The sequence below is a fragment of the Danio rerio genome, chromosome 15, assembly GCF_052040795.2.
Source record: "Danio rerio strain M-AB ecotype USA chromosome 15, GRCz13ab, whole genome shotgun sequence".
Taxonomy (NCBI): domain Eukaryota; kingdom Metazoa; phylum Chordata; class Actinopteri; order Cypriniformes; family Danionidae; genus Danio; species Danio rerio.
The window spans coordinates 22044390-22066880 of NC_141035.1; the positions used below are offsets into that span (position 1 = coordinate 22044390).

Consider the following 22491-nt stretch of genomic DNA (forward strand, 5'->3'; position numbering starts at 1 on the left):
TCTCGAGAGTAAGAAGATAGACTTGAGAGTAAGAAACTTTTATTCAACTGACTGTAATTGTTCAAAAAGAGCCACCGAAAGACCATTTGGGACTGTGGCTAGATACCTGGTACCTGATACCTGAACTTTCAACAAGCTAGCAGGCCTCAGCATTAAGGTGCCACAAGGGAAGCCACTTAATAAAAGGTTCTGCCTATGGACTTATTACTCAGTGAATAGAATGAATGGTAATAACCTTGAAAAACTTGGTTGAAGTGATGATCACCTCCATTAAGAAATTAAAAATGTTCATCCTGTAGTATATCATTTCTTCATGGTGGGAGCTATAGAGAGGAGTATGTTCTGAACAACCTCAATTGAAAGACTAGAGTTTATGAATTGGGCACCCTTAGAAACTAACAGAATGTTCCTCCTGATGGGACTGTCACAAGAAGAGCTATCGGGGAGAGATAATACATCTGAGAACCTTAATTTGGCAATCACAAACAGACTAGCAGCTGACCTAGTCCCAGTAAACAGAGCAGAGCAGTTAGGCAGAAAGTTTTAAGTGCCACCTCACCTAAATGAGCTCTAAAACTTCTGGGTGGGGTCTTACAGTTTTTCTCAGTCGCTTTGGTGCGTTTCTCACAACACCAGTACATTTCTGCAAAACAGTTAATGCATTTCTCAAAACAATTGGTACAAACTGCAAAACCTAGCTGATAACCTGCAAAAGCGCGTCACGTGCTCAAAATGGATAGTTTATACCTCAAAAGCAAGTATTCATGTCAATCAAAGCATCAGTATTATCAAAATTAAAAGTCCTGACACCAATGTTTATGAACAAGATAGTCAAATGGCTTTGTCATGTTTTCATTTTGTCAGTTTACTCTGTACATTTTTTCAATGCAAAAAAAGTCATATTTTGGTGAAACTTCCTGAAAATGCTCAAGATAGTACTATATATTATTAGAACAGCCAATTGAAAACTACAGTAAAGTTAGACATCACTGCATTGAGTGAGTGTATCTGAGTACAAGACACTGAAAATGTATGTTTCACATTTTTTCTGCATTTGCTCTTTACAATTTGAATTTTTTCACAGCATTGTGCAGAAGAATAAATACACCCTTATTTACAACAAACATAAACTTTCTTTGGGTAGAGTTGTGCACAACTGTAAACAATAACTGTAAACAATATTGCAGAACATATTGGAACTGAACCAACTTACATACACAGGTCTGTAAATCATTCATGAAACTGTTCAATTTAGAAGACATTTTCAGTAAAATAAAGATGTAAATTATTTTTAATAAAATTAGCCTGCAAGATTTTGACAACTAGTTTAACATTTTTGTATGTGATGACTCAAGTAACGAAATGAGGACTATTAGTTTTATATGGAATGACTATTCAGGATTCACAAGTTTAGTTCATTTTGACTGACATGACAAAAGCAAATGATAATGTTATAAATAACAGAGAGTTGCATGAAAGCAATTGATGCATGTCCAAAAGCATTTGCAATTTGCTGAAAGGAATGAGAAACTGCTACTAGGATGTGCACAAATGACTAATTGTTTTGAGAAATGCATGACCTGTTGTGCAAATGTAAATAGTGTTGTGAGAAATGCACCAAAGCAACTGAAAAAAACTGTAATTCCTAGATCAGAGATGTCAAACTTAATTCTTGGACGGCCGCAGCCCTGCACAGTTTAGTGCTAACCCTGCTCCAACACATTTACCTGTAGGTTTCAAACAAGCCTGAATGACTCAATTAGTTTGATCAGGTGTGTTTAATTAGGGTTGGAACTAAACTGCAGGGCTGCGGCCCTCCAGAAATTGAGTTTGACATCCCTGTCCTAGAGCCTCTGTCTTGGCATGAAGTATGCTACCTAGGACGAGCCTCTGAGGGCACTGAAGGAAAGTGGCCACCATATGGTGAGGTATGGACTGTTTGCTCTCAGAAGAGTCAAAAGCCTGACACCACTGGAGCCAGAACTTTACTGAGGGAAGATTATTTCTTTGCTGCCTGAAGCCTTTAATCATAGATGTCTTTCCTGGGCTACCACAGAATGGTCAATGGTTCTAGCCATCTCCTTGATAACCTGGAGAGCAGGATCTGTGGCCTAATGCAGTTCTTTTATCACATCTGGGTCAACCCCCTAAACATTGTGATTTAGTACTTGTGCAACTGTTATAGGGAAACAAACACAATTCACAAAGTGCACTTGCCAAAGGTACAGAAGCTTCGTTTTGTTCAGGATTGCTTTATAGCTTCCCGCTCATGATCTCACACAATGCAGAGTCACGCTACAGTACATTGTGATGTCCTTCCACACCATCTTGGCTTCATAATGCAATTCCTTCAAAGCATTAATATAGTGTTGCAACTACCTACACAGTGTAAATTCCCATAAAAGGGATCTGAATAAATGTAAAGCCATAAACAAACAGAGCAACATCATCAGTGACATCAGCAATTGGGATTGTAAATGTATAACACCCTGTTAAACTGGCAAAATAAAATACTGTTCTTGGTTAGTGAAACAGTTTGAAAAGATGATTAAAGAGTTTTTAGGCATAAAAAAACAAATGCAATTCAGTAAAAAAAGAAAACATTACACTTATAAACAAACAAAACATGACTGATTGCGATCTTACCTAAAAAAAACCTTTCCCTGTCAAAACCCTTTCTAAAAGGATATATAGTCTTTAGCACATTGTTTGACTCGAGGGAAGCTACACAAGTGACCCGGCATGGTTTTGGGTGGGCACCATGACTGGCACTGCTCCCATGCGGGACAGAGTGGCATTGTTTATAGGCATGTTTAGGGGGCGCGGAGCCTGTGGCTGTGGCCCCTCAGTCCTTAATGTTGAGGAACCATTTGGGTTGATTCCTCCGGGATTGTGATGGCGGTGGTGGTGGTGATGGTGGCGATGTGTGTGATTTGGTGTGCTGCTGGCATTATATCCAGGCAAGCCGTGCAGCGGGTTGGGCTCCCCTGGGCGGAGGCGGTAGGTGGTTGTACTGCCAGAGGTGGTGAGAATGGAGGCTGTATCCGAAGCACCAGGGGGGAATGGGTAATGGTTATTTTGCAGAGGATGGTTAGGGTCCCGTACAGGAGGGCTGGTGGCTATGGAGGACAGTGTGCCATTCTTTGAAATGATGTCTGAGCCTGTGCCACTTTTTGCCCAGGAAACACGTTTTGGGGCCTGGGCGTCTTCCCTAAAGCAAAGGAAAAAGATACTGTAATGAACACTCCGTTTAAAATTGGAAGATTCCGTTGGACAATATGATCTTAAATTGCTTACTGGTACAAGTGGTGACTGAAATATGGATGTGTACAGTCAAGCTTTTCATTGATCTTCAACAACTATCCTTTTACAGCACATTTATTTCGCAAACAGTTTCAAACATCATTTTCCTTTACAATAACCAAAACTAATATTCAGCATTAGTCACTTACTGTATGTTTCACACAATTGTCTGCAAATGAAATTTAAATTGAAAATAAAAATACTTTTGGAAAATGGATGAAATGTTCGCCTTTATTGCATTTCAAGAGATCACACTTAGCTGATGATTGATTCTAAAGCGTGTTTGGCATGTTGTCCCGGGAGAGAGCCCTGAGCTCATAGTATCCTCTAGCCTGGCATTCCCTCCCGTTTGTAAGGCGGGAGGGGAGTTTGAGCTCAGGTAGGTCTTGAGAACTCCCCCATTATTATATGGCTAATGGCAATTGGGAATAGCTGATTAAGAGCTCATCAATGGTTCTAATTTGGTTGGGTTAATTCACTTATGTCACATGTTTTGGACTGTGGGAGGAAACTGGAGAACTCGGGGGGGAAAACCCATGCGGGCACAGGGAGAACATGTTAACACACAGAAACGTCTACTGGCCAAGTAAGAACTTGTTTTTTTTTTTTCTAACCACTGGACTGATGTGCCGCCCTGTCATGGATAAGGAGGGGTTGTATGGGGGAATCTTCATGACGAAGATAACTAAAGTAAGAAACTCTGGTTATTTATAGTGAGTTAGGAATCATCTGATTGGTAGATCCGGCATTGCTAATGCAGGACCAGCTGTGGTCAGTCATACGCACGTGGTCCTCTTAAAATAAGTTTATAAATAAACTTCACTTAGTTTGGTTTCTGGCTTGTTCCGCAGCTCAGAAAGGCTGAAAAGAAAACATGCAGCCTTTCTGTCCTGCATATTAGGATTTTTTTCTGGCCAAAGCTGTTACAGCTTGAAGCTAAACTGTTCCTGAAGCCAGTTTTTGCACAGACCACTTCCAAACCTTATTCTGAAGTCTCCTTTAAACCACTCCTTTTCTCTGTGTAAAGTGGTCCTGGCATAAAAACTATTCTGTTGTCGGCTCAAAGGCGCCTTTTATACCAAAGTCTGAATACTGCCCATCCTTTTGACAGATCACACTAGGGTTGCCTGAGTCTTGAGTTGAACGTGTTCTGCCAGTAAACATTGCCTAATACTATTGATTTACTGTTAGAACACTGGATAATTATTGGACAATTATCCAGTGTTCTAACAGCAAATCAAGAGTACACACTGTAAAAATGCCCCTTATAATCAGTTTGTGTCGGGACAACATGAAGAACTTAAGTTAACATTAGTTTTTTTTTTTTTTTTTTTTACAAATTTAAGTAGATTAAACATAAAACAATGAAGTTGTTGACTAAGGATTGTGTTGTTTCAGCCTATTTTGCAGCAAATGTCTTTTTTTAGTGTAGGTGATTACTGGCTAAACACGTTCAACCAAATGATTGGATAAAAAGTGTCACTAAAATAACAACTGAAATTCAGAACTATGTCCACATGATTTCCTACTGATTTCCTATGCATTTTGCTGATCATTTAGCATTTGAGTCGTTGTAAAATTTTAAAGACCTTCATGGATGAGTGATGAACTATTGCATACCGACCTCTAATTGTGTGGACATTTATACACTCTTCAACATGGCGTGGTACAAAACAAAGCACGATTGGATGATTAACCTGTCAATCATATCGACAGCATTGTGGGTGGTCCTTTGCCATTTAAATCATCCAAAGTTCCCAGAAGTTCCCCATTGGTGGATGGGGATGATTGTGAGATCTTGATAGGTAAGGGCCGATGAAGAGAATTTGGCCTGGACATCGAAGTTACGCCCCTACTCTTTACGAGAAGTGTCATGGGATTTTTAACGACCACAGAGAGTCTGGACATCGCTTTAACGTCTTATCCGAAAGACGGGGCTCACTAACACTATGTTGTCCCCTTCACTATACTGGGGCTTTAGGACTCACACGGACCACAGGTTGAGTGCCCCCTGCTGGCTTCACTAACACTACTTCCAACAGCAATCTACTTTTCCCATGTGGCCTCCCATCCAGGTACTGACCAGGCTCAGCCCTATACTTAGATTCAGGGAGTAACCAGTCTTGGGCTGCAGGGTGATGTGGCATGTAAGTTGGAGGGGTCTTAATAAAATTTAAACACACAACACATTTGAACACAAGGTAATACCAGGTTTAAATAGTACCACTGGGCTGTACCACTGAATATGTTAATACCAGGTGGAATCGGTGCTTATGATGACATATAAGGTAGGTGCTCACTTGATATCATTGGCCATCTCCTCCTCAGTGTCCCGGTTTCTCCTCAGGATAAATATCAGGAATAAGACCAGAGCCATCAGACCCACCACTGATCCCACCGTGGCTCCAGCAATGACCCATGCATTATTAGCTGCAGTCACATTAGGGACAAATTAATGACCAATATAGGGAATGCAGAAACCTCTGACATAAAATCAGCCTTTGTGAGGGTTACTTACGTGTGGAGACCTCGAGATTGATATGGCAGCTGTCTGTTCCAGCTGTGTTACTGGCACGGCAAACATATTTGCCGGACATGCTTTTGGTGAGGTTGCTAAGCCGAAGGGTTCCTTGCCTCTCATCTGGAACAACAGAATCCAGAATTGATATAGTCTTCAGTTAACATCAATTAGGTCAGGGGTGCTCAACCCTCTTCCTGGAGATCTGCCTTCCTACAGAGTTCAGCTCCAACCCTGATGAACAACACCTGAAGCAGCACATGATAATTACAGGCAGGTGTGTTTGTTATGGGTTGCAACTGAAATCTGCTGGAAGGTAGATCTCCAGGAACCGGGTTGAGCAGCCCTGAATTAAGTCCCTACAATAAATTCCACCATTCTAGATCTATGTTTTGACTGATACTAAAGTGCAGGGGACTTTTGATTCTACATCTGTAGGTGTTTCATCTAGAATTAGGACTTTTAGGAAAAACACAATTCGCACAATTACTATGTTTATTAATGTTTTATGCAATATACACATGAGTAGACATGCTACATGCATTAAGTGTTTAATGTTTGAGCATTTGTACTGTTTCTCTTGCAAAACAATAAAGTAAAAGCTGTAATATTAGGAAATATTATAAGAATATAATATAGCATTTTTGTTTTAACATCCTTTAAAACTAAATATGATTCCTGTGATTCAAAGCTGAAAATGTTGCATGATTACTCCATTCTTCAGAGTCATGTGATCTTTCAGAAAGCATAATAATATGCTGATTTGGCACTCAAGGAAAGTGTTATTAGCATGTTTAGTTGTGTAAAGTAACTAATTACTAATTACAAATGTTCAAATTAATGTAATTATGTGGTTTTTCTTTACTAAGTAGTTAGAAAATTGTGCAGTTTTAATTGTTTACATTTTTAGTGCTGCACAGCATCTGTATTTTTATTCCGCAATTTTCTTTAAACCCCCAGTCGTTACCTTTATATATTTATTTTTTGTTTGACTCAAATCGTGCATCAAAAAAATCGCATCAGACAGACCTTTAGACTTGGACGCTTTATGAATGCAGCAAACATGTTCAGAGTGGAAGCATTAAAACCGTCCAAGAAGACACAAATGTGTTACATGCAATGAGCAAGACACTGTTAAGGCTGATTTATACTTCTGTTTCAAGCTGCGTATGCTCCAGCACAGCCTATGCTTGGTCGCAGAGCCCTCACAGTGGCCCTCAGCAATGCAGACGTGCACATTTCAAAAAATGTAACATCACGTCGCAACAACACAGCTCTGTGATTGGTCATCTTGGTAGCGCTGACGATTGTGGGCGGGACCGAGAGCCCGAGTGCTTACAATTGTGGAGTCTTGTGAAGGAGCTCTAGATGGAAATTGTTGTTTTGTGTTTACCCAGCCTGATCTCACGAGAAAACGTAAGTATTTTACGTTTTGCCAGTTTAGTGGCTAATTCGTACGAATTCGTACGAGTTCAGTCGTACGAAATGGTACGATTTTAAAAAGGAGGCGTGGCACCTGACCCCACCCCTAACCCCAACCGTCATTGGGGGATAAGCAAATCGTACTAAATTGTACGAATTAGATCGTACGAATTCATACGAATTAGCCACTAAATGAAAAAGTTACGATTTGCCGTGAGATTGTGTTGGTTTACCTTATGATTAAAGTTGTTGCACGTCTGCCGATTCCTGCTCCAAAATGAGCAAGTTTGAGCCACTTGTGCATTAAGGTAGCGCTCAGAAAAAACAAAACACCAGTGAAGAAATTCGACACAGAGAAACATAAACACTGCCAGCTAGTGTTTCTGAAGTGTTATTGCAGAGGAACACAAACAGTGCACAGAAGTATAAATGCATGGCTACGTGCATTGAATGCACTGTGGGTCACACCAATCACTTGATGCAGATGTATAAACCAGGCTTTAATCATACACGTCACTGTTGAGAAGATGAAGGATGCACTGTGATGACTGAAATTGCAAAATAATGACTAAATGCACTACAGAATGTAACGTTTTCAAATACAGTGTTGGACAAGCTTATTTTGTGACGCCAATAAATTAATTTCATATTTAAATAAAAAAATTGTTATTGTCTATGAATGGCAAATAATTTCATCTATACTTTGCGACACCCTTAAATGAAAGTGCAACTGATTTAAAGCAAAAAATGTTAAATTTGCACGGTATAAAGCTAAATAATTTTCACAGCGAATTAATCACTACTCGAATACTTTAACAAGGCCAACGTATTACTTTGAGTAGTATTTAGAACAGACACATTTAATTGCATTAATTTTTTGGGCAACTAATTTACTTTTACTTCAGTTTGATTTTCTACCAATGAAATTTTTGAAGAGGTGTGATTTTATAAGGCGAAACACAACTATATAATTTGTGGAAAATACTAATTATTTAAATATAATAAGAAAGATTGACCTAAACTAAAAGTGCATTAAATGTATTTGAAAATGAAATGATACATTATGAAATAATTAAAACAATTTAAATAGTTTCAAATACAAAAAAAAAAAAAAAAAAAAAAAACACACAGGAGTTCCAAAAAAAAAAAAAAGTTTTTAAGCTGTTTGGACAGAACTGTATGTATAGTGTCAACTATCATATTGGAGTGATATAAACCCAACAACTTTCTTTTTAAAAATATACTGACGTTAAAATAGGACCCAAATCCCAGTGATTTTGAGGCCCACTACAAAGTGATGTTAGAGTGCAGTTTCCCCGCCCACTGAATTGATTCACAGTCACCATATTTCTATAATAACATGTACATATGTCCACAGAACATTTTTGCAAAGAAACTGGGGTTAAACATACGTTACAAGTCTCTGTGATTTTTATAAGTTTAAAACGTTTTTAAAACAGATCATGTTTATAATAAAGACAGTTAAATCATTATATAATTCCTAACCGCTATAATCGCTTGGGGTCAGTAAATGCTAATGTGTGTGTACCGCAAACGGCATTTGTGTGGGACTCATCATTTCAGAAAGGCTTTAATAAACTCCACCACAAATACATGAAATAAACTTACTTGGTATTTTTGACTAATGAGCTGTATTTCCGCTTCATCCGAGTCTGTCTATATCACTAAATGCAGTTTATCTGATGTAACGCATGATGAGAAGCAGACTCGCTTGTGGGAATGGTGGACGGGAAGAAGCAGCTCATTTGCAATTAAAGCCACAGGCTACAAAAACAGCTACAATATACCCAGACACCAAAATGGGCAGATTCTGGAGCCTATAATAAGTTCTCTGATAGGTATTTTGAGCTGAAACTTTACAAACACTGGAGATACTCTTATAACAAGGGGTAAAATAGGTGTCTTTTAAGGAAGCCGACACATATACACTGGGAAAAAAAGTGTTGAACACATCATGTTTTTTTTTTACCTGGGTAAAAACACAAACTGTACAAACATTAAAATAAAAAACCTAAACATAAAAAAATCTGAAAAATGAGTTGTGTAATAACAATGGAATGACACAAGGAGAAAGTACTGAACTACTGAAATGTATTTATTACTTTATATACAAGGCTTTTTTATATGGCAGCTTAAAGACGCCTCTTATATGAAGAATGAAGTGTGAGTTTTTCACAGACTTCAACAGAGTGTAAAAATCTTGATGGTTCTGTGGGTCTTGTCTATCAAATCTGATCTTTATTTTGTATTTTAATTGGATTCAGGTCAGGTGATTGGCTGGGCCATTCTACAGCTTGATTTTCTTTCTCTGAAAGCATTTGAGAGTTTCCTTGGCTGTGTTTTGGATCATTGTCTTGCTGAAATGTCCACTCTGGTTTCATTTTTATTATCCTGATAATGTAGACGTTGGACTGAAGCAGCTAATATTAATTTACAATTACAACATAGGGCAGAGGGTTGCTGAAGAACTACTAAGAGATTTCAGCTGCTGTCTGGGCTTTCATCGACTTTCCACACCTCCCTTTTTTTTATGTGTTGAATACTTTTTCCCTGCGTCATTTAATTTTATTACACATAACTTAATTTGTAAACTAATTATCTTAGTTTTTCTTGCATATATGGATTTCTTACCAACATTCAGGGAAAATTTTAAGCCAACAGCACCTTTAGGAATGTTTTCTCAGAAAAATTGTGAAGTGTTCAACACAGTACTTATTTTCCCCTCTGCATATACCCCATATAATTAATATGTTATCAAAAACACAGCCTACTTTCCCAGTATGAGAGTGGCAAGAAAGATGAAAAGTTAAAAGCGTAAACCCAGAGAACAAAAACTGTATTTTTGTGATTATGATGGTGCTGGCAGAGATTGCAGTGGACCATCTGCTGCTGAAGCTTCTGTCTGCACTGATTGGCCTGCAGTGATGAGCAGCCAAACTCAAATTCCTCAGTGACCCCAAGCTGAGGCCAGAAGCACAGAGACCACAAACTGAGCTCTGCAGATTTTACTGCCACTTTTACACTAATGAGGTGTCGCTTAAAACCATTGGCTTCATTAAATGAGCTCTTCTTTAAAAAAAAGAAGAATGTGAGGATGGCTGTGCTTCTACACTGAATAAAATACTAGACTCTTAACAGTAGTGCCGCATGATTCATAATTTCAACAATGGGAGGGAATAACAACAACAACAACAACAAAAAGATGAAAGAGGCAGGATGATGTTTGATATGCTTTTAGACTGATATGCTTGGGATATTGAATGACTCTAATCTCGCTAACACACATTAATACAAATGGCTGATTGCTAAAAAAATACTTATATATTAAGCTCTTTTGTTGTTTTTGTTGACAGACATTGCATGCAGATGGTAAACCTCATTCTTTAGAGGTTAGGGGTGCGGTGGGATGTATAAATGTTATGTGTTTTTAAAAGAATCATGATCGACTATTGTTTAGACGGGAAGATTAGGATATTCTAGCCAGTTTTGAACTCTACCAGAACACATTTCTGTATATCTATATCTGACAGTATTTTACCAACACACACAATCCAATTAACAATTAATTAATTTTCAATAGCCCTTGATATTGAAAAAAAAATAATACATGTGTTCCACATTAATCCTTCATGTTGTCCTAATACAAATAGACTAAGTTAATTTAAAGGGTCACGAAACACCAAAACACATTAGGACACACTATAAGGACACCTATATTTCACTAAAAGGTGTAAATTGGTTGTTTTTGCATTATTTCAAGCAAATTCGTACTTCCGGTTTGAAACAAATTTTTGAAGCTGCGTCACGGCCATGACATAATAGCGTTGTATTCCAGCGTGCAGACTGGACATCTGTGCCAGAGTGTGTCTTTTACGTCTTACAGTGTGATGCATTAATGCATGAGTGAGGCTTGGTTCAAACCAATCAGCGCGCTCTATTGTGCAACTTCATTAATATTCATTACTGTCATAGTGTTTAGACGACAGAGACGCTGTGTTGGCAAAACAAGCGTGAAGTGTTGCTTTTATAGTTTGCTGCAGTTAAGTTTTGTTTTCATTTTCTCTCTGTGAGAGCTCAGCTGGAGTCACGTGTGGATTAACAGTGTACGCGACGCGGGACAACAATAACTTACGTGTCTAAGGAGGATTATTGTTTACCTGAGAACTGTTCTCATCTGCAAACGCTGAGATCCGGATTCGCTTGTAGTCTTCTCCTAATAAAGACGCGGCTCTAGTTGCTGGTGATTGTCCTGTCTCTACAGATTTGGTAAGTGAGCTACCGGTGCTCTTTGTTTATTCAGTTTGTTTGTATCAAACTAAGTTAACTATTGCACCGAGAGTAAACATGTTAGCACCACAACCAAACTTTAACCTCGTGTAGGATTTTCACCACATTTTGTGACCGGAATAACACATGCGGCTTTCTGACACTACCTGCCGTGTGCATCTAAGTTTCCGGGAAATACTGAGTTTTTTTTTTCTCTCATTCGCTGTGCGGTATCAAAGATTGCATGAAAAATACATGCTTACAGCAGTTCCTCGAATCAAATATCTTGTTTGTCGCGAGGGACATGAATGAATTCGCTAAATGAAAGAGCTAAACTGCAGTTAAAGTCCACCATTTAATAATTTGGCAAATAATTCGACTACAGATGTCCATGTAAACACAGTCACTTCGTCCCCTGTGTGTGTGTATTTTGACTCTGAAACTCAGCACTCCCAAATAGACACTCCCACACCATGCCTCTTTTCTTCCTCCGACACTCCCCCCTAAACAAAGCTGGACACGCCCACTTTTCTGACTTTTTCCAAAGTAGAGGTGTGAAAACACCCTGCTGAAACGAGGGGGTTTCATGGCCCTTTAATAATTTTTGTATAAATTTAAGTAAATTGAACATAAAATAATTCAGTTGTTCCTGAAAAAAACCTTAAGAATTGTGTTGATTCATCTCATTTTAAATAAGTAGCTTGAAGAAGCCAATAGTATCTGGATGCAGCCTTTATGATGCAAGTTGAGATTGCATCAATCAGCGATGCAATGTCAGACACAATGCACTCAATGGGGTGAGTTATGTCACAGTGATGGTAGGGTTGGGGTGTGGTTAGGTGAGTGCATTAAAAAGCATTGGATGCAGCTCAGAATGCACTGCACCAATAAATATTTTATTGAGTGTATAGTGTAATTGTGACGATTGTTTGAGTGTAAAAACTTACCATTTATTGCACTTTCATATTCTTTACATACAGCAGCTAATCGAAGGTCTCACATATTCACAGAAATCTGTTTACCTCTGCATTAAAAAATAATGTGCATAATAAAATTGTTGCGCCTGCATTTTTTTACTTCTGCCATTAACAGCATTTTCTATTGCATTACAACAATTCCCTGACGTTGATAGGATTTTATTCTTTCCATGTTTTCACTGTTATGGAATGAGGCACTAAATGTGCATTTTCAAAAATTGTACAGAATTCAAACATCCAAAAACCAGAATTGGAAGCTTATTGTTTACAGAAATGTAATCTAATATAACCATCAGACATTCAACAGGATTTAAACAGTCGATTCGAATGTTGTCACTAGACTGAATGGACATTATCAGTGATTATCAGCTGATAGACATGGGCCAGTAGGGGCCTACTGGTAGGCTCAGAAGGCTGTTATAATCCATCCACATGGTTAATCAGCTATGGATCACATATGGCTGCGGCCGGACGTTAACAATAATTATTTATATTGTTTATTAAATTTCTCATTAACTGTATTTTATTAATGTCTACCCCTACCCCAACCCTAAACCCAACAGTCACAGTAATGTGGATCTTGATTCTTCTCTATTAGTATAGCTGAGTAACCTCTAGAATTAGTCATTCATTCATTTTCTTTTCTGCTTAGTCCCTTTTTTAATCTAGGGTCGCCACAGTGGAATGAACTGCCAACTTATCCAGCATATGTTTTATGCAGCGGATGCACTTTCAGCTGGAACCCATTACTGGGAACACAAGAATTATTTATAATATTCATTCAATTTCCCATTGATTGTATTTTATTAATGTCTACCCCTACGCCAACCCTAAACCCAATCGTCACAGTAATGAAAAAATAGATCTGGATCTGGAGTATTCTCAATTAGTATAGCTGATCAACCATGTGGGTGGATGATAACAGCCTTTTTAGCCTAATAATAGGTGCAGAAGGACAGTGCAGAATATCTATCCGCTGATAACCACTGATAATGCCCCCGTTTAATTGAGTGATAACATTCAAAGTGTGTGATATAAATGGATAGAAATCCAATGATACAGTTACGAACCTGTGAAGCTTAAATGATGTCGATGAACTTGTTTGCCATCTTGTTTTGCTGTTTTGCTAATCCTTCTAAAGTATTGTTTGGAAAAATTATTTTTCTCAGCTTTTTTCCAAATTATTTATTTAGATATTTATAATATTTTAGATTTGATGATTATGATGGAATGAATAAAGATAGATTCGTTTTTGTTCTTCTTCTTTCTTCTAAGTTCATACATACAGAGCTCACATTTAACAAAAACAGTTACACACCCATTCTGAAGTAGGTGCCTATTCTGCTGAGCAAGTCTGTATTAATTGATTTAAAAAAAAACTGTGAAAGAGTATCACAATTAAAAATGTGTTTTCTATTTGAATATGATTTTAAATAATATTTATTCCTGTGATGCAAAGCTGGATTTTCAAGTCTTCAGGAAAAAAAATGAAGAAATAAAATGAAAAGTGTTTTTTCAAGAAAATATGACTCATGCTACTTCAAGTTGAAGTCTTACTAGCTCATGTTAAGTCGCTTTAACTACTAGATACATAAAAAATTAGTCAAATGTACTTATTGGATTCATTTTGTATTGCATTACACTGATGATGCAATTGACCCTTCGGTAAGCCACACCAGAAAACCGCCACAAACCAATCATCACTTAGCAACCGTAGCTACGCGCAGGAAGTCTGTCAAGCTTTTGAGCGAGGGAAACAAGCCAAAGTGTTGTGCATATGGATTGTACAAATCTGACACTGGTATCATAACAGTTTGGACAGGGTGGTGGCGTTTTATTCCCTTTCCAAAACCTAAAACCCAAGGGGAGAAATGCCAGCGTGGATCAAGCAAAATACTATAGAATACTTAAAGGGACTTTTAGGGGTGCTAAAAGATCGCAGTTGAGTTGGTTTTGTTTTCAATATTCCTGACACATTCAGTGATAGACAGCAATAACTCACACACCTCTTCAAATATCTAAACTGTGTTTCATACAGGAATACAAGGCAGGTTATGTTTCCCAGCTGTCTTTTTTATTTTTTCGCTTGATATTATGAGCACTGCTCCTTTTAAGCCATAGTAGTCATACTAATAGCAATCATATTTACATCTGTTTTAAGCTACGAATATTCGAATCACACATCAACAGAACAAAACTGAGATGTGATCACAATCTGAGCACTTGTAATCAATATACTTCACCCGCAGCTGTTTTTCAGTCATTTATATCCCTCATGCCCATGTCAGAGCTACAATTCCCTGATGTTTTTGGCGGTCTTTTGGAGATTTAGTCAGTATTTGCTGGTATGGAAAATCTATTCGTTTACTGCTGCTATTCATCCTTTAATTTGCATTTCAATTTATTTATTTTCCACTTAACTGCAAATTAGAATAGAGACGGTATAAAAAGCAAACAAACATACTGACAGTTATATGTGCTGTACATTGTTTTGAGTAAATTATGCTAGTATTCAGTAAAATTCCATCAATTTCGCCTTTCTGGCTTTTCTTTCTATGAATAAATTATGTAGAAGCACTATCTATGCATGTTTCCTCGTTGGTTAGTAATCGAAGGATTTTTGGCAAAAAAAAAAAAAAAAGAGAGAAATCACGGTTTAAGTTGGTATTATTAGATTATTTTTAAATGTAACCTCTCCTGATGAGCAAGAAGCTGTTGAATGGTCAGGGGATGAGGCGGCCAGGCTAACCTATAGCTTCAATTTTGATTAAGTTATTTTCTAATCGGTTGGCTGTTGAGTCGTGAATATACCCCTGGAATGAATACTGCAGTCCTTTTTTGTCTGGCTTTCTCAGATGTCTCACCTGTTCGCCAAAAATGACTAATTATATCTCTGGGAATGTCTGACACCGGCGCATACATACTGCAATAAACATGCCAGACACGAAAGCTTGACAGGCATAGCAACAGTAACTAAGGAGGACGGGGCTTAGAGAAAGGTCAATTGAGATATAGGTAAGGTTAGGGGCAGGATTTGTGGTGTAAGAAGTTTTAAGGGTGGGTTAAGGTGTAAAAGATGGGTCAACAGTTTAGCTAAATACAAGAATTAACTACAGATGTAATAGATGCTAATATTCTTTTTTTAATTAATTCCAATGTAAAATGTACATAATATGTGCATTGTACCAAATTAATTTAAATATAAATACAATTACATAAGTAATTAAGGCCACTTAATGTAAAGTTTAATTTATCCTTGTTGAGTAAAAGTAATAATAATCAGTAACACTTTTGTTTAAGTAACAATTCAAACTATTAATACTGGTATATTTTCTGCCTATTATAGCAGCTGTTTATTAGCACTTATAAAGTACAGTCTTATTTTACATCCCTAAGCCTACCCAATACCCAAACCCAACTCCTAACTATTAATAAGCAGCTAATTGGTTGTTTATTGAGCTAAAAGTATTAGTTAATGGTTTGTAAACAGCATTTAATATTACATTAAAATAAATTGTGACCAAATAATCTTTTGAAATGTTTGTGCTACTAGCATTATCATATATCAATAGCAAACACATTTAAAGTGGCTCTACAGAGTCTATCTACATTATTTCTTTCTATGCTAGGATCTAGTCCCTTACCCAGGTATCCCAGCACAAGCAGAGGCTGAGGGCAGGACCTCCACTCTGTGAATGAATACGAGTGACAAAGAGGAAGACAGATGACCAGGAGAAGCGCACACATTTGTCTTTCCTGTCAGGAGCCCCACGTGTCTGGGATCAAGGAGGAAATTTGCTGCATGGTTGATAAGTATAAGCCAGCTTTCGTGAACAGCTGGCACCGCCGTGTATTTCCACTAAAGATTTGTGCTGATCGGAACGAACATGTCAACAGAAATCATCATGATATATTTTGGAGAACACATTTTGCATGTTTTCTATTCTGGTAATATATTCTGCATGCTTTCTTTATCGCTTCAGAGAACGTGCCAGTATGAGAAGTTTTAGGTATTCGGTCAAAGTCAAACTTGAGGCTAATGAAAAATGATACAATAACAATGAAATCTATTATATAATAAACAAACAGGAATCGTTGGATTTACTTTTTTTTAAGGTAAGTGGTTGAAAACTATTTAAATAGGCTGAATTTAAACAAATTAAATTAAGTAATGTTCAAATTACCCAGCAGGCACAAAACATAGGTTAGACGTTAATATTAGGTTAGACGTTAATAATAGGTTGTGACGTTAATATTAGGTTGTGATGTCAGGTGACCAAAATTCAGTGTCTAGTCTGTGTTTATGAACAATGTTATTTTGACATCCAATAACAACGTCAAATGACATAGATATTTGGTTGATTTTAGGTTGTTTTGGATAGTGACCAAAATCCAACATCTTAAATCAACGTTATAATAACGTCAAATGCTGACATTTATTTGTCAGGTATGGCAACTGACATAGTCATAGTGGTAACATACACTAAACATCAAACTGTAAAATCGTTAGTTGATATTTGGTTGATTTTAGGTTGTAAGTTGGGCATTGACAAAAATCCAACATCTTAAATTAACTTAATATTGATGTCAAACATGAGTTATTCGTCAGATGTGGCAACCGACATCCAATGTCTGATAGATGTCATAGTGGTAACGTCCACACAACATCAAGCAGTAACATTATTAGATGTTGATATTTGGTTGATTTTAGGTTGGACGTTGGGCATTGACGAAAATCTAACCAAAATCCAACATCTTAAATTAATGTTATATTGACGTCAAATACTGACATTTATTTGTCAGGTATGGCAACCAACATCTGATGTCTAATAGATGTCATAATGTTAACATCCATATAACATCAAGCTGTAACATCATTAGACGTTGATATTTGGTAATTTTTGGTTGTTTTGGAAAGTGACGAAAATCCAACATCCTAAATCGACGTTATATTGATGTCAAATGTTGACATTTATTTGTCAGGTATGGCAACCAACATCCAACGTCTGATACAATAGATGTCTTAGTGGTTACATCCACATAACATCAAACTGTAATATCGGAAGACGATGATATTTGGTTGATTTTAGGTTGGATGTTGGGCATTGACAAAAATCCAACCAAAATCCAACCTCTTAAATCAACTTTATATTCATGTCAAATGCTGACATTTATTCGTCAGGTATGGCAACCAACATCCAATGTCTGATAGATGTCATAGTGGTAAAGTGCACACAACATCAAGCTGTAACATCATTAGATGTTGATATTTGGTTAATTTTAGGTTGGACATTGGGCATTGACAAAAAACCAACCAAAATCTAACATCTTAAGTTAATGTTATATTGACGTCAAAAACTAAAATTCAATCGTCAGGTATGGCAACCGACATCCAACCTCTGATAGAAGTCATAATGGTAACATCATTAGACTTTGATATTTGGTTGATTTTAGGTTGGAGGTTGGGCATTGATGAAAATCCAACATCATAAATCAACTTTATATTGACGTGAAATACTGACATTTGTTCGTCAGGTATGGCAACCAACATCAAATGTCTGATAGATGTCATAATGGTAACATCCAAACAACATCAAGCTGTAACATCATTAGACGTTGATATTTGGTTGATTTTAGGTTGTTTTGGAAAGTGACCAAAATCCAACATTTTAAATCAATGTTATATTGACGTCAAATGCTGACATTTATTTATCAGGTATGGCAACCAACATCCAATGTCTGATAGATGTCATAGTGGTAACGTCCACACAACATCAAGCTGTAACATCGTTAGATGTTAATATTTGGTTGATTTTAGGTTGGAAGTTGGGCATTGACATCGGCCTGATGTTGGTTTCTGACGTCAACCCAATTTTCATTTCCGAACAAAATTCAACGTCTCATGACGTTGGGGTAAAACGGCAATCTGACGTCATTGTTGACGTTCTGTGCCTGCTCGGTACTTTCTTTGTTTTAATTCAGCCCATTTAAATTGTTTGCAAACAACTTAAGAAAAATGTAGTAAATCCAATGAATCAGTGTTTACTACGGTGGCCGGGAAGTGCAAAACAACATTACAAAGTTTGAAACACTTTTACAAAGTTTAAGACAAATTTACATTTTGAAAAACATTTTTACCTATCATCAGACACAATTACATAGGAAAAACAATTTTACAAAGGACGAAACAAATTTACATTTTAGAAAACAAATTACCAAGATGCAAAACACTTTTACAAATCCCGAAACAAATTTACAATTACAGATTCCCAACGGAAAGGGAATGTACCTCTCCCCGGAAGTGACGTAGAATGTACCGCACACCGGTATTGACCCGGAATGTAACACACACTGTATGACTTTGTAGACAGGTTTCCACAAGTCTACAACTATAAAAATCATGGTTTGACTAACTGCGATAAAATTAATTAGAGCTATTCTGAGAAAATATCAGCGTGAGAGTGCATAGAAACATGTAAATGCAAGTACATGGAAACATTTAAAGCACGGCATATGTTGACTGATAAGATACCAAAACCGATCTTAACCTGTACACTGGAGATCCTCAGTTGGATAAGTCGGTTGATACTCGTTTACAACCTTTTGACGTGGGTTCGAATCCTGTTGGTGACATGTCAATTATAATTATTTCTTTAGATTAATTTTGGTTTATGCTGTTCTGCCACACAAATATTAAATCAACAATGATACACTAAGTGAATAAGAATCTTTATTCGGTATAGGCATGTTTTGATGCTGTGAAAAAGTGACGAATCTGCCAATCTGCAAACGTGTATAGTTTGCACATCTGAAAAGGGGCCTCAGTTAACACGGACAACAGTTAAACCATAACACAGGCTTCCTTCAGTTTACTGTTAAGAGTCCTCAAGCAGAGGTTTACACCGTGTAGACTTGACATCATGTTCACGATTACAGTGTACGAGTGGATCTCGTAAAAATATTGAACACATTGATGCAGCATGTCTGGCGTTTCCGTCTGGTCCGCGTCCTTTATAAACTCTAGACACCGACCACACGCAAAGCAAAACCGTGTTAAGTTGCACATGTGTTTGCTACAAAACGGGCAAAACAACCCTCGACTGCAGTCCATGTTCGGTCACCATAAACTTTGTTTACGCCATGTACTCGGCTCGTTCATAGAGGCGACCTAGGCGGCCGCCTAGGGCGGCAGTATAGAGAGGGCGGCGTCCGCAACACCCCCCTACCACCCGCGTCCTCAGTTATGTCCGCTACACCTCCCTCACCACCCGCGTCCTCAGTTATATCCGCGATACCTCCCTCACCACCCGCGACCTCAGATTTATTTGCGCATAGGCGACAGAATAGAGAGGGCAGAGTCATCTCTCTCTCCCTCCCTCAGCACCCGCGCGTCCTCAGTTATATCCGCGCATCGGGCGGCAGAATAGAGGTCCGCGACACCCGACCGTCCTCAGTTATTTCCGCACATAGGGCGTCAGAATAAAGGTCCACGACACCTCACTTCATTTTCATAACCGGTCACTTTCGTTTTCACATTGGGGTTGAGAACGGCGTGATAGTCCTCTGCCTAGAGCAGCAGTTCAGCTTGCTCCGGCCCTGCATGTACTCCACAGCGCGAATTTACTGCGCCGACAGCAACAACAACAACGTTCCCCCGCGTCACTACCGGTGTGTGGAACATTGTACGTCACTTCCGGGGTGTGGTACATTCCCTTTCCGTAGGGAATCTGTAATTGTAAATTTGTTTCAGGATTTGTAAAAGTGTTTTGCATCTTGTTAATTTGTTTTCTAAAATGTAAATTTGTTTCGTCCTTTGTAAAATTGTTTTTCCTATGTAATTGTGTCTGATGATAAGTAAAAATGTTTTTCAAAATGTAAATTTGTCTTGAGTTTTGTAAAAGTGTTTCAAACTTTGTAATGTTGTTTTGCACTTCCCGGCCACCGTAGTTTACAGTGTAGTGCAGGGCTGTTGAATGATTGATTCTGATTGGCTGATGAACATTATGATGAAGCTGTGCAATTATTTTCAGATAAACGCACAGCTAATGTAGTTCCAGGGTGATTTTCAGCATGGCTGCTCAATACGCCAAATGGTTTTGATTATTTCAAATGATTTTTTTTAAATATCAGTTCAAAACAAAAGTTGAAATGGGTTAGAACTAGAAAATGTTTGCAGAAAAAAATGACTCCAGTCCATTAAATTGTTAATAACAATAATGCACAACAAAACAGTAGCAACATTATCCCTACATGTGCATTACTTTGTGCATGGCATGTGCCTTATTTAACATAGTATGTACAATTGATTAAAATTTGTAGTCAGTACAGTTAAAAAATTGGATTTTATGCGGACAGAGCCTGAATTTTTTGATTGAAAATACAGCAAGACTATACATTTGATTTAAAAATGCTGTTCATTCACTCACTATTATCTGGCTTATTCCCTGTTTTATCTTTGGGCTGTGAGGAAAACGGAGCGCCCGGAGGAAACCCACACAGACATGGGGAGGACATGCAAACTACGCACAGAAATGTCAAACCAGCGACCTTCTTGCGGTGAGGTGACCATGCTAGCCATATAGCCTTCGTGCCAGCCAGCTATATTTTAATGCAGTTAAAAGACATTAAATGCTGGTTTGATTGGTTTAATACGACTAATGCTGCTTAGATTAGTGTCAACGCAGGATTTTCAGAATCATTACTCTAGTTTTCACTGTCACATGATCCTTTAGGAGTAATTTAAATATGCTGACTTGCTGCTAGCTAAATGTGTATTATGAAATCTGAAAACAGCTGTGCTTCTTAGTATTTTTACACACTGTGATCCTTTCTACGGTTCTTTGATGAATTTGATAGCAAGTTCAAAAGGTCAGCATTTATTTTAAAAAGAGAAATTGTCACACAAATGTATTGGTAACACTTTAGAGTAATGGTCCATTAGTTAATGTTAGTTCATGTCATTTCTAACATTGAGTATGAATAATCATGTAAAGCATGTATTAATCATAGTTAAGTATTAACTAATGCACTATAAAAGTGCAAATTTTGTGCTTGTTAACATCAGTTAATGCATAGTGAGTTAACAAACTAACCTTATTTAACTTCCAGAACATGAACTAATGTTAACAAACATGAATACTACTGTAATTAATGTAATACTAATCATTTGTTCATGTTAGTAAATACACTGGCTAACATTAATTATTGGACCATTATTTTAAAGTGTTATTAATTTATTTTGTTACTGATGATCTGATTGAATAAATCATTCTGAATGTTTAAAAAATTAGTTGTAAACTGCATATTTTAAAACTAAAGTCTTCTGCGCTGATCTACACTCTGATGCAATAAACAGCTCTATGATCATATGTATTTTGTTTAATAAAATTGGTTTCAATGTTTTATTTTTGAAGAATACTTTACACATACAAATATTCAAAATATATTAATAAATCAAAAGTGACAGCAAGTACATTTATAATATTACAATCAATTTCTAATGGAAATAAATTCTGTTATTTTTAAACATTACATTCATTAACTAACAATAGCAACCCAAGCTCATTCTGGAAACGTAGCCCCGCGGACGTTTCTGGAGACCGCGATTTACGTGGCCGGAGGTACGTAAAGGCCGCGTTTGTTTTTTTTCGAGCGAACGCTGCGGGGCGGTGTGGCGCCGCTCCGCCCCTTCTCTTCGCGCTCGCCGGCCGACGGCTCGCCTCCGAGTGGAGGGCTTTCCCGATGCAATCAGTTTGTCCGCTTAGCTCACAGCGTTGCGTCGGCGGAGCGGAGGCCCCGGAGGAGGAGCCGGAGCCGGCCGCGGTGGACGACGACCGGGATTGAGTCCGGGGAACAGCAGGTTCCGGAAATCAGGTAAGACGAAAAACAGAATCCGAAAAATAAGGGCGAGAACGCGACGGGATCCGAAAACGCGGTCAAAATCGAAGACGAGGGCGAAGAAACGCGCTCCCGAGAGGTGCCTGA

General features: G+C 37.8%; 1 protein-coding gene across 8 annotated transcripts in view; it reads right to left on the reverse strand.

Moving 5' to 3' along the window:
• Positions 1 to 1288: 1288 nt before the first annotated feature.
• The window catches only part of esamb (endothelial cell adhesion molecule b), a 90805-nt gene continuing 69602 nt past the window's right edge, over positions 1289 to 22491 (reverse strand). For 4 of the 8 annotated variants that reach the window (XM_087283999.1, XM_087284003.2, XM_087284001.2 and 1 more), the window contains exons 5-8: positions 16152 to 16196; positions 5822 to 5944; positions 5604 to 5733; positions 1289 to 3211 (exon numbers count right to left, since the gene is read on the reverse strand). In XM_087283999.1, the coding sequence (XP_087140125.1) occupies positions 2725 to 3211; positions 5604 to 5733; positions 5822 to 5944; positions 16152 to 16196 (785 nt within the window). In that variant the 3' untranslated portion in view covers positions 1289 to 2724. The remainder of the gene's footprint in view (positions 3212 to 5603; positions 5734 to 5821; positions 5945 to 16151; positions 16197 to 22491) is intronic. The other 4 variants (XM_087284000.1, XM_087284006.2, XM_087284004.2 and 1 more) reach the window with 1 other exon arrangement.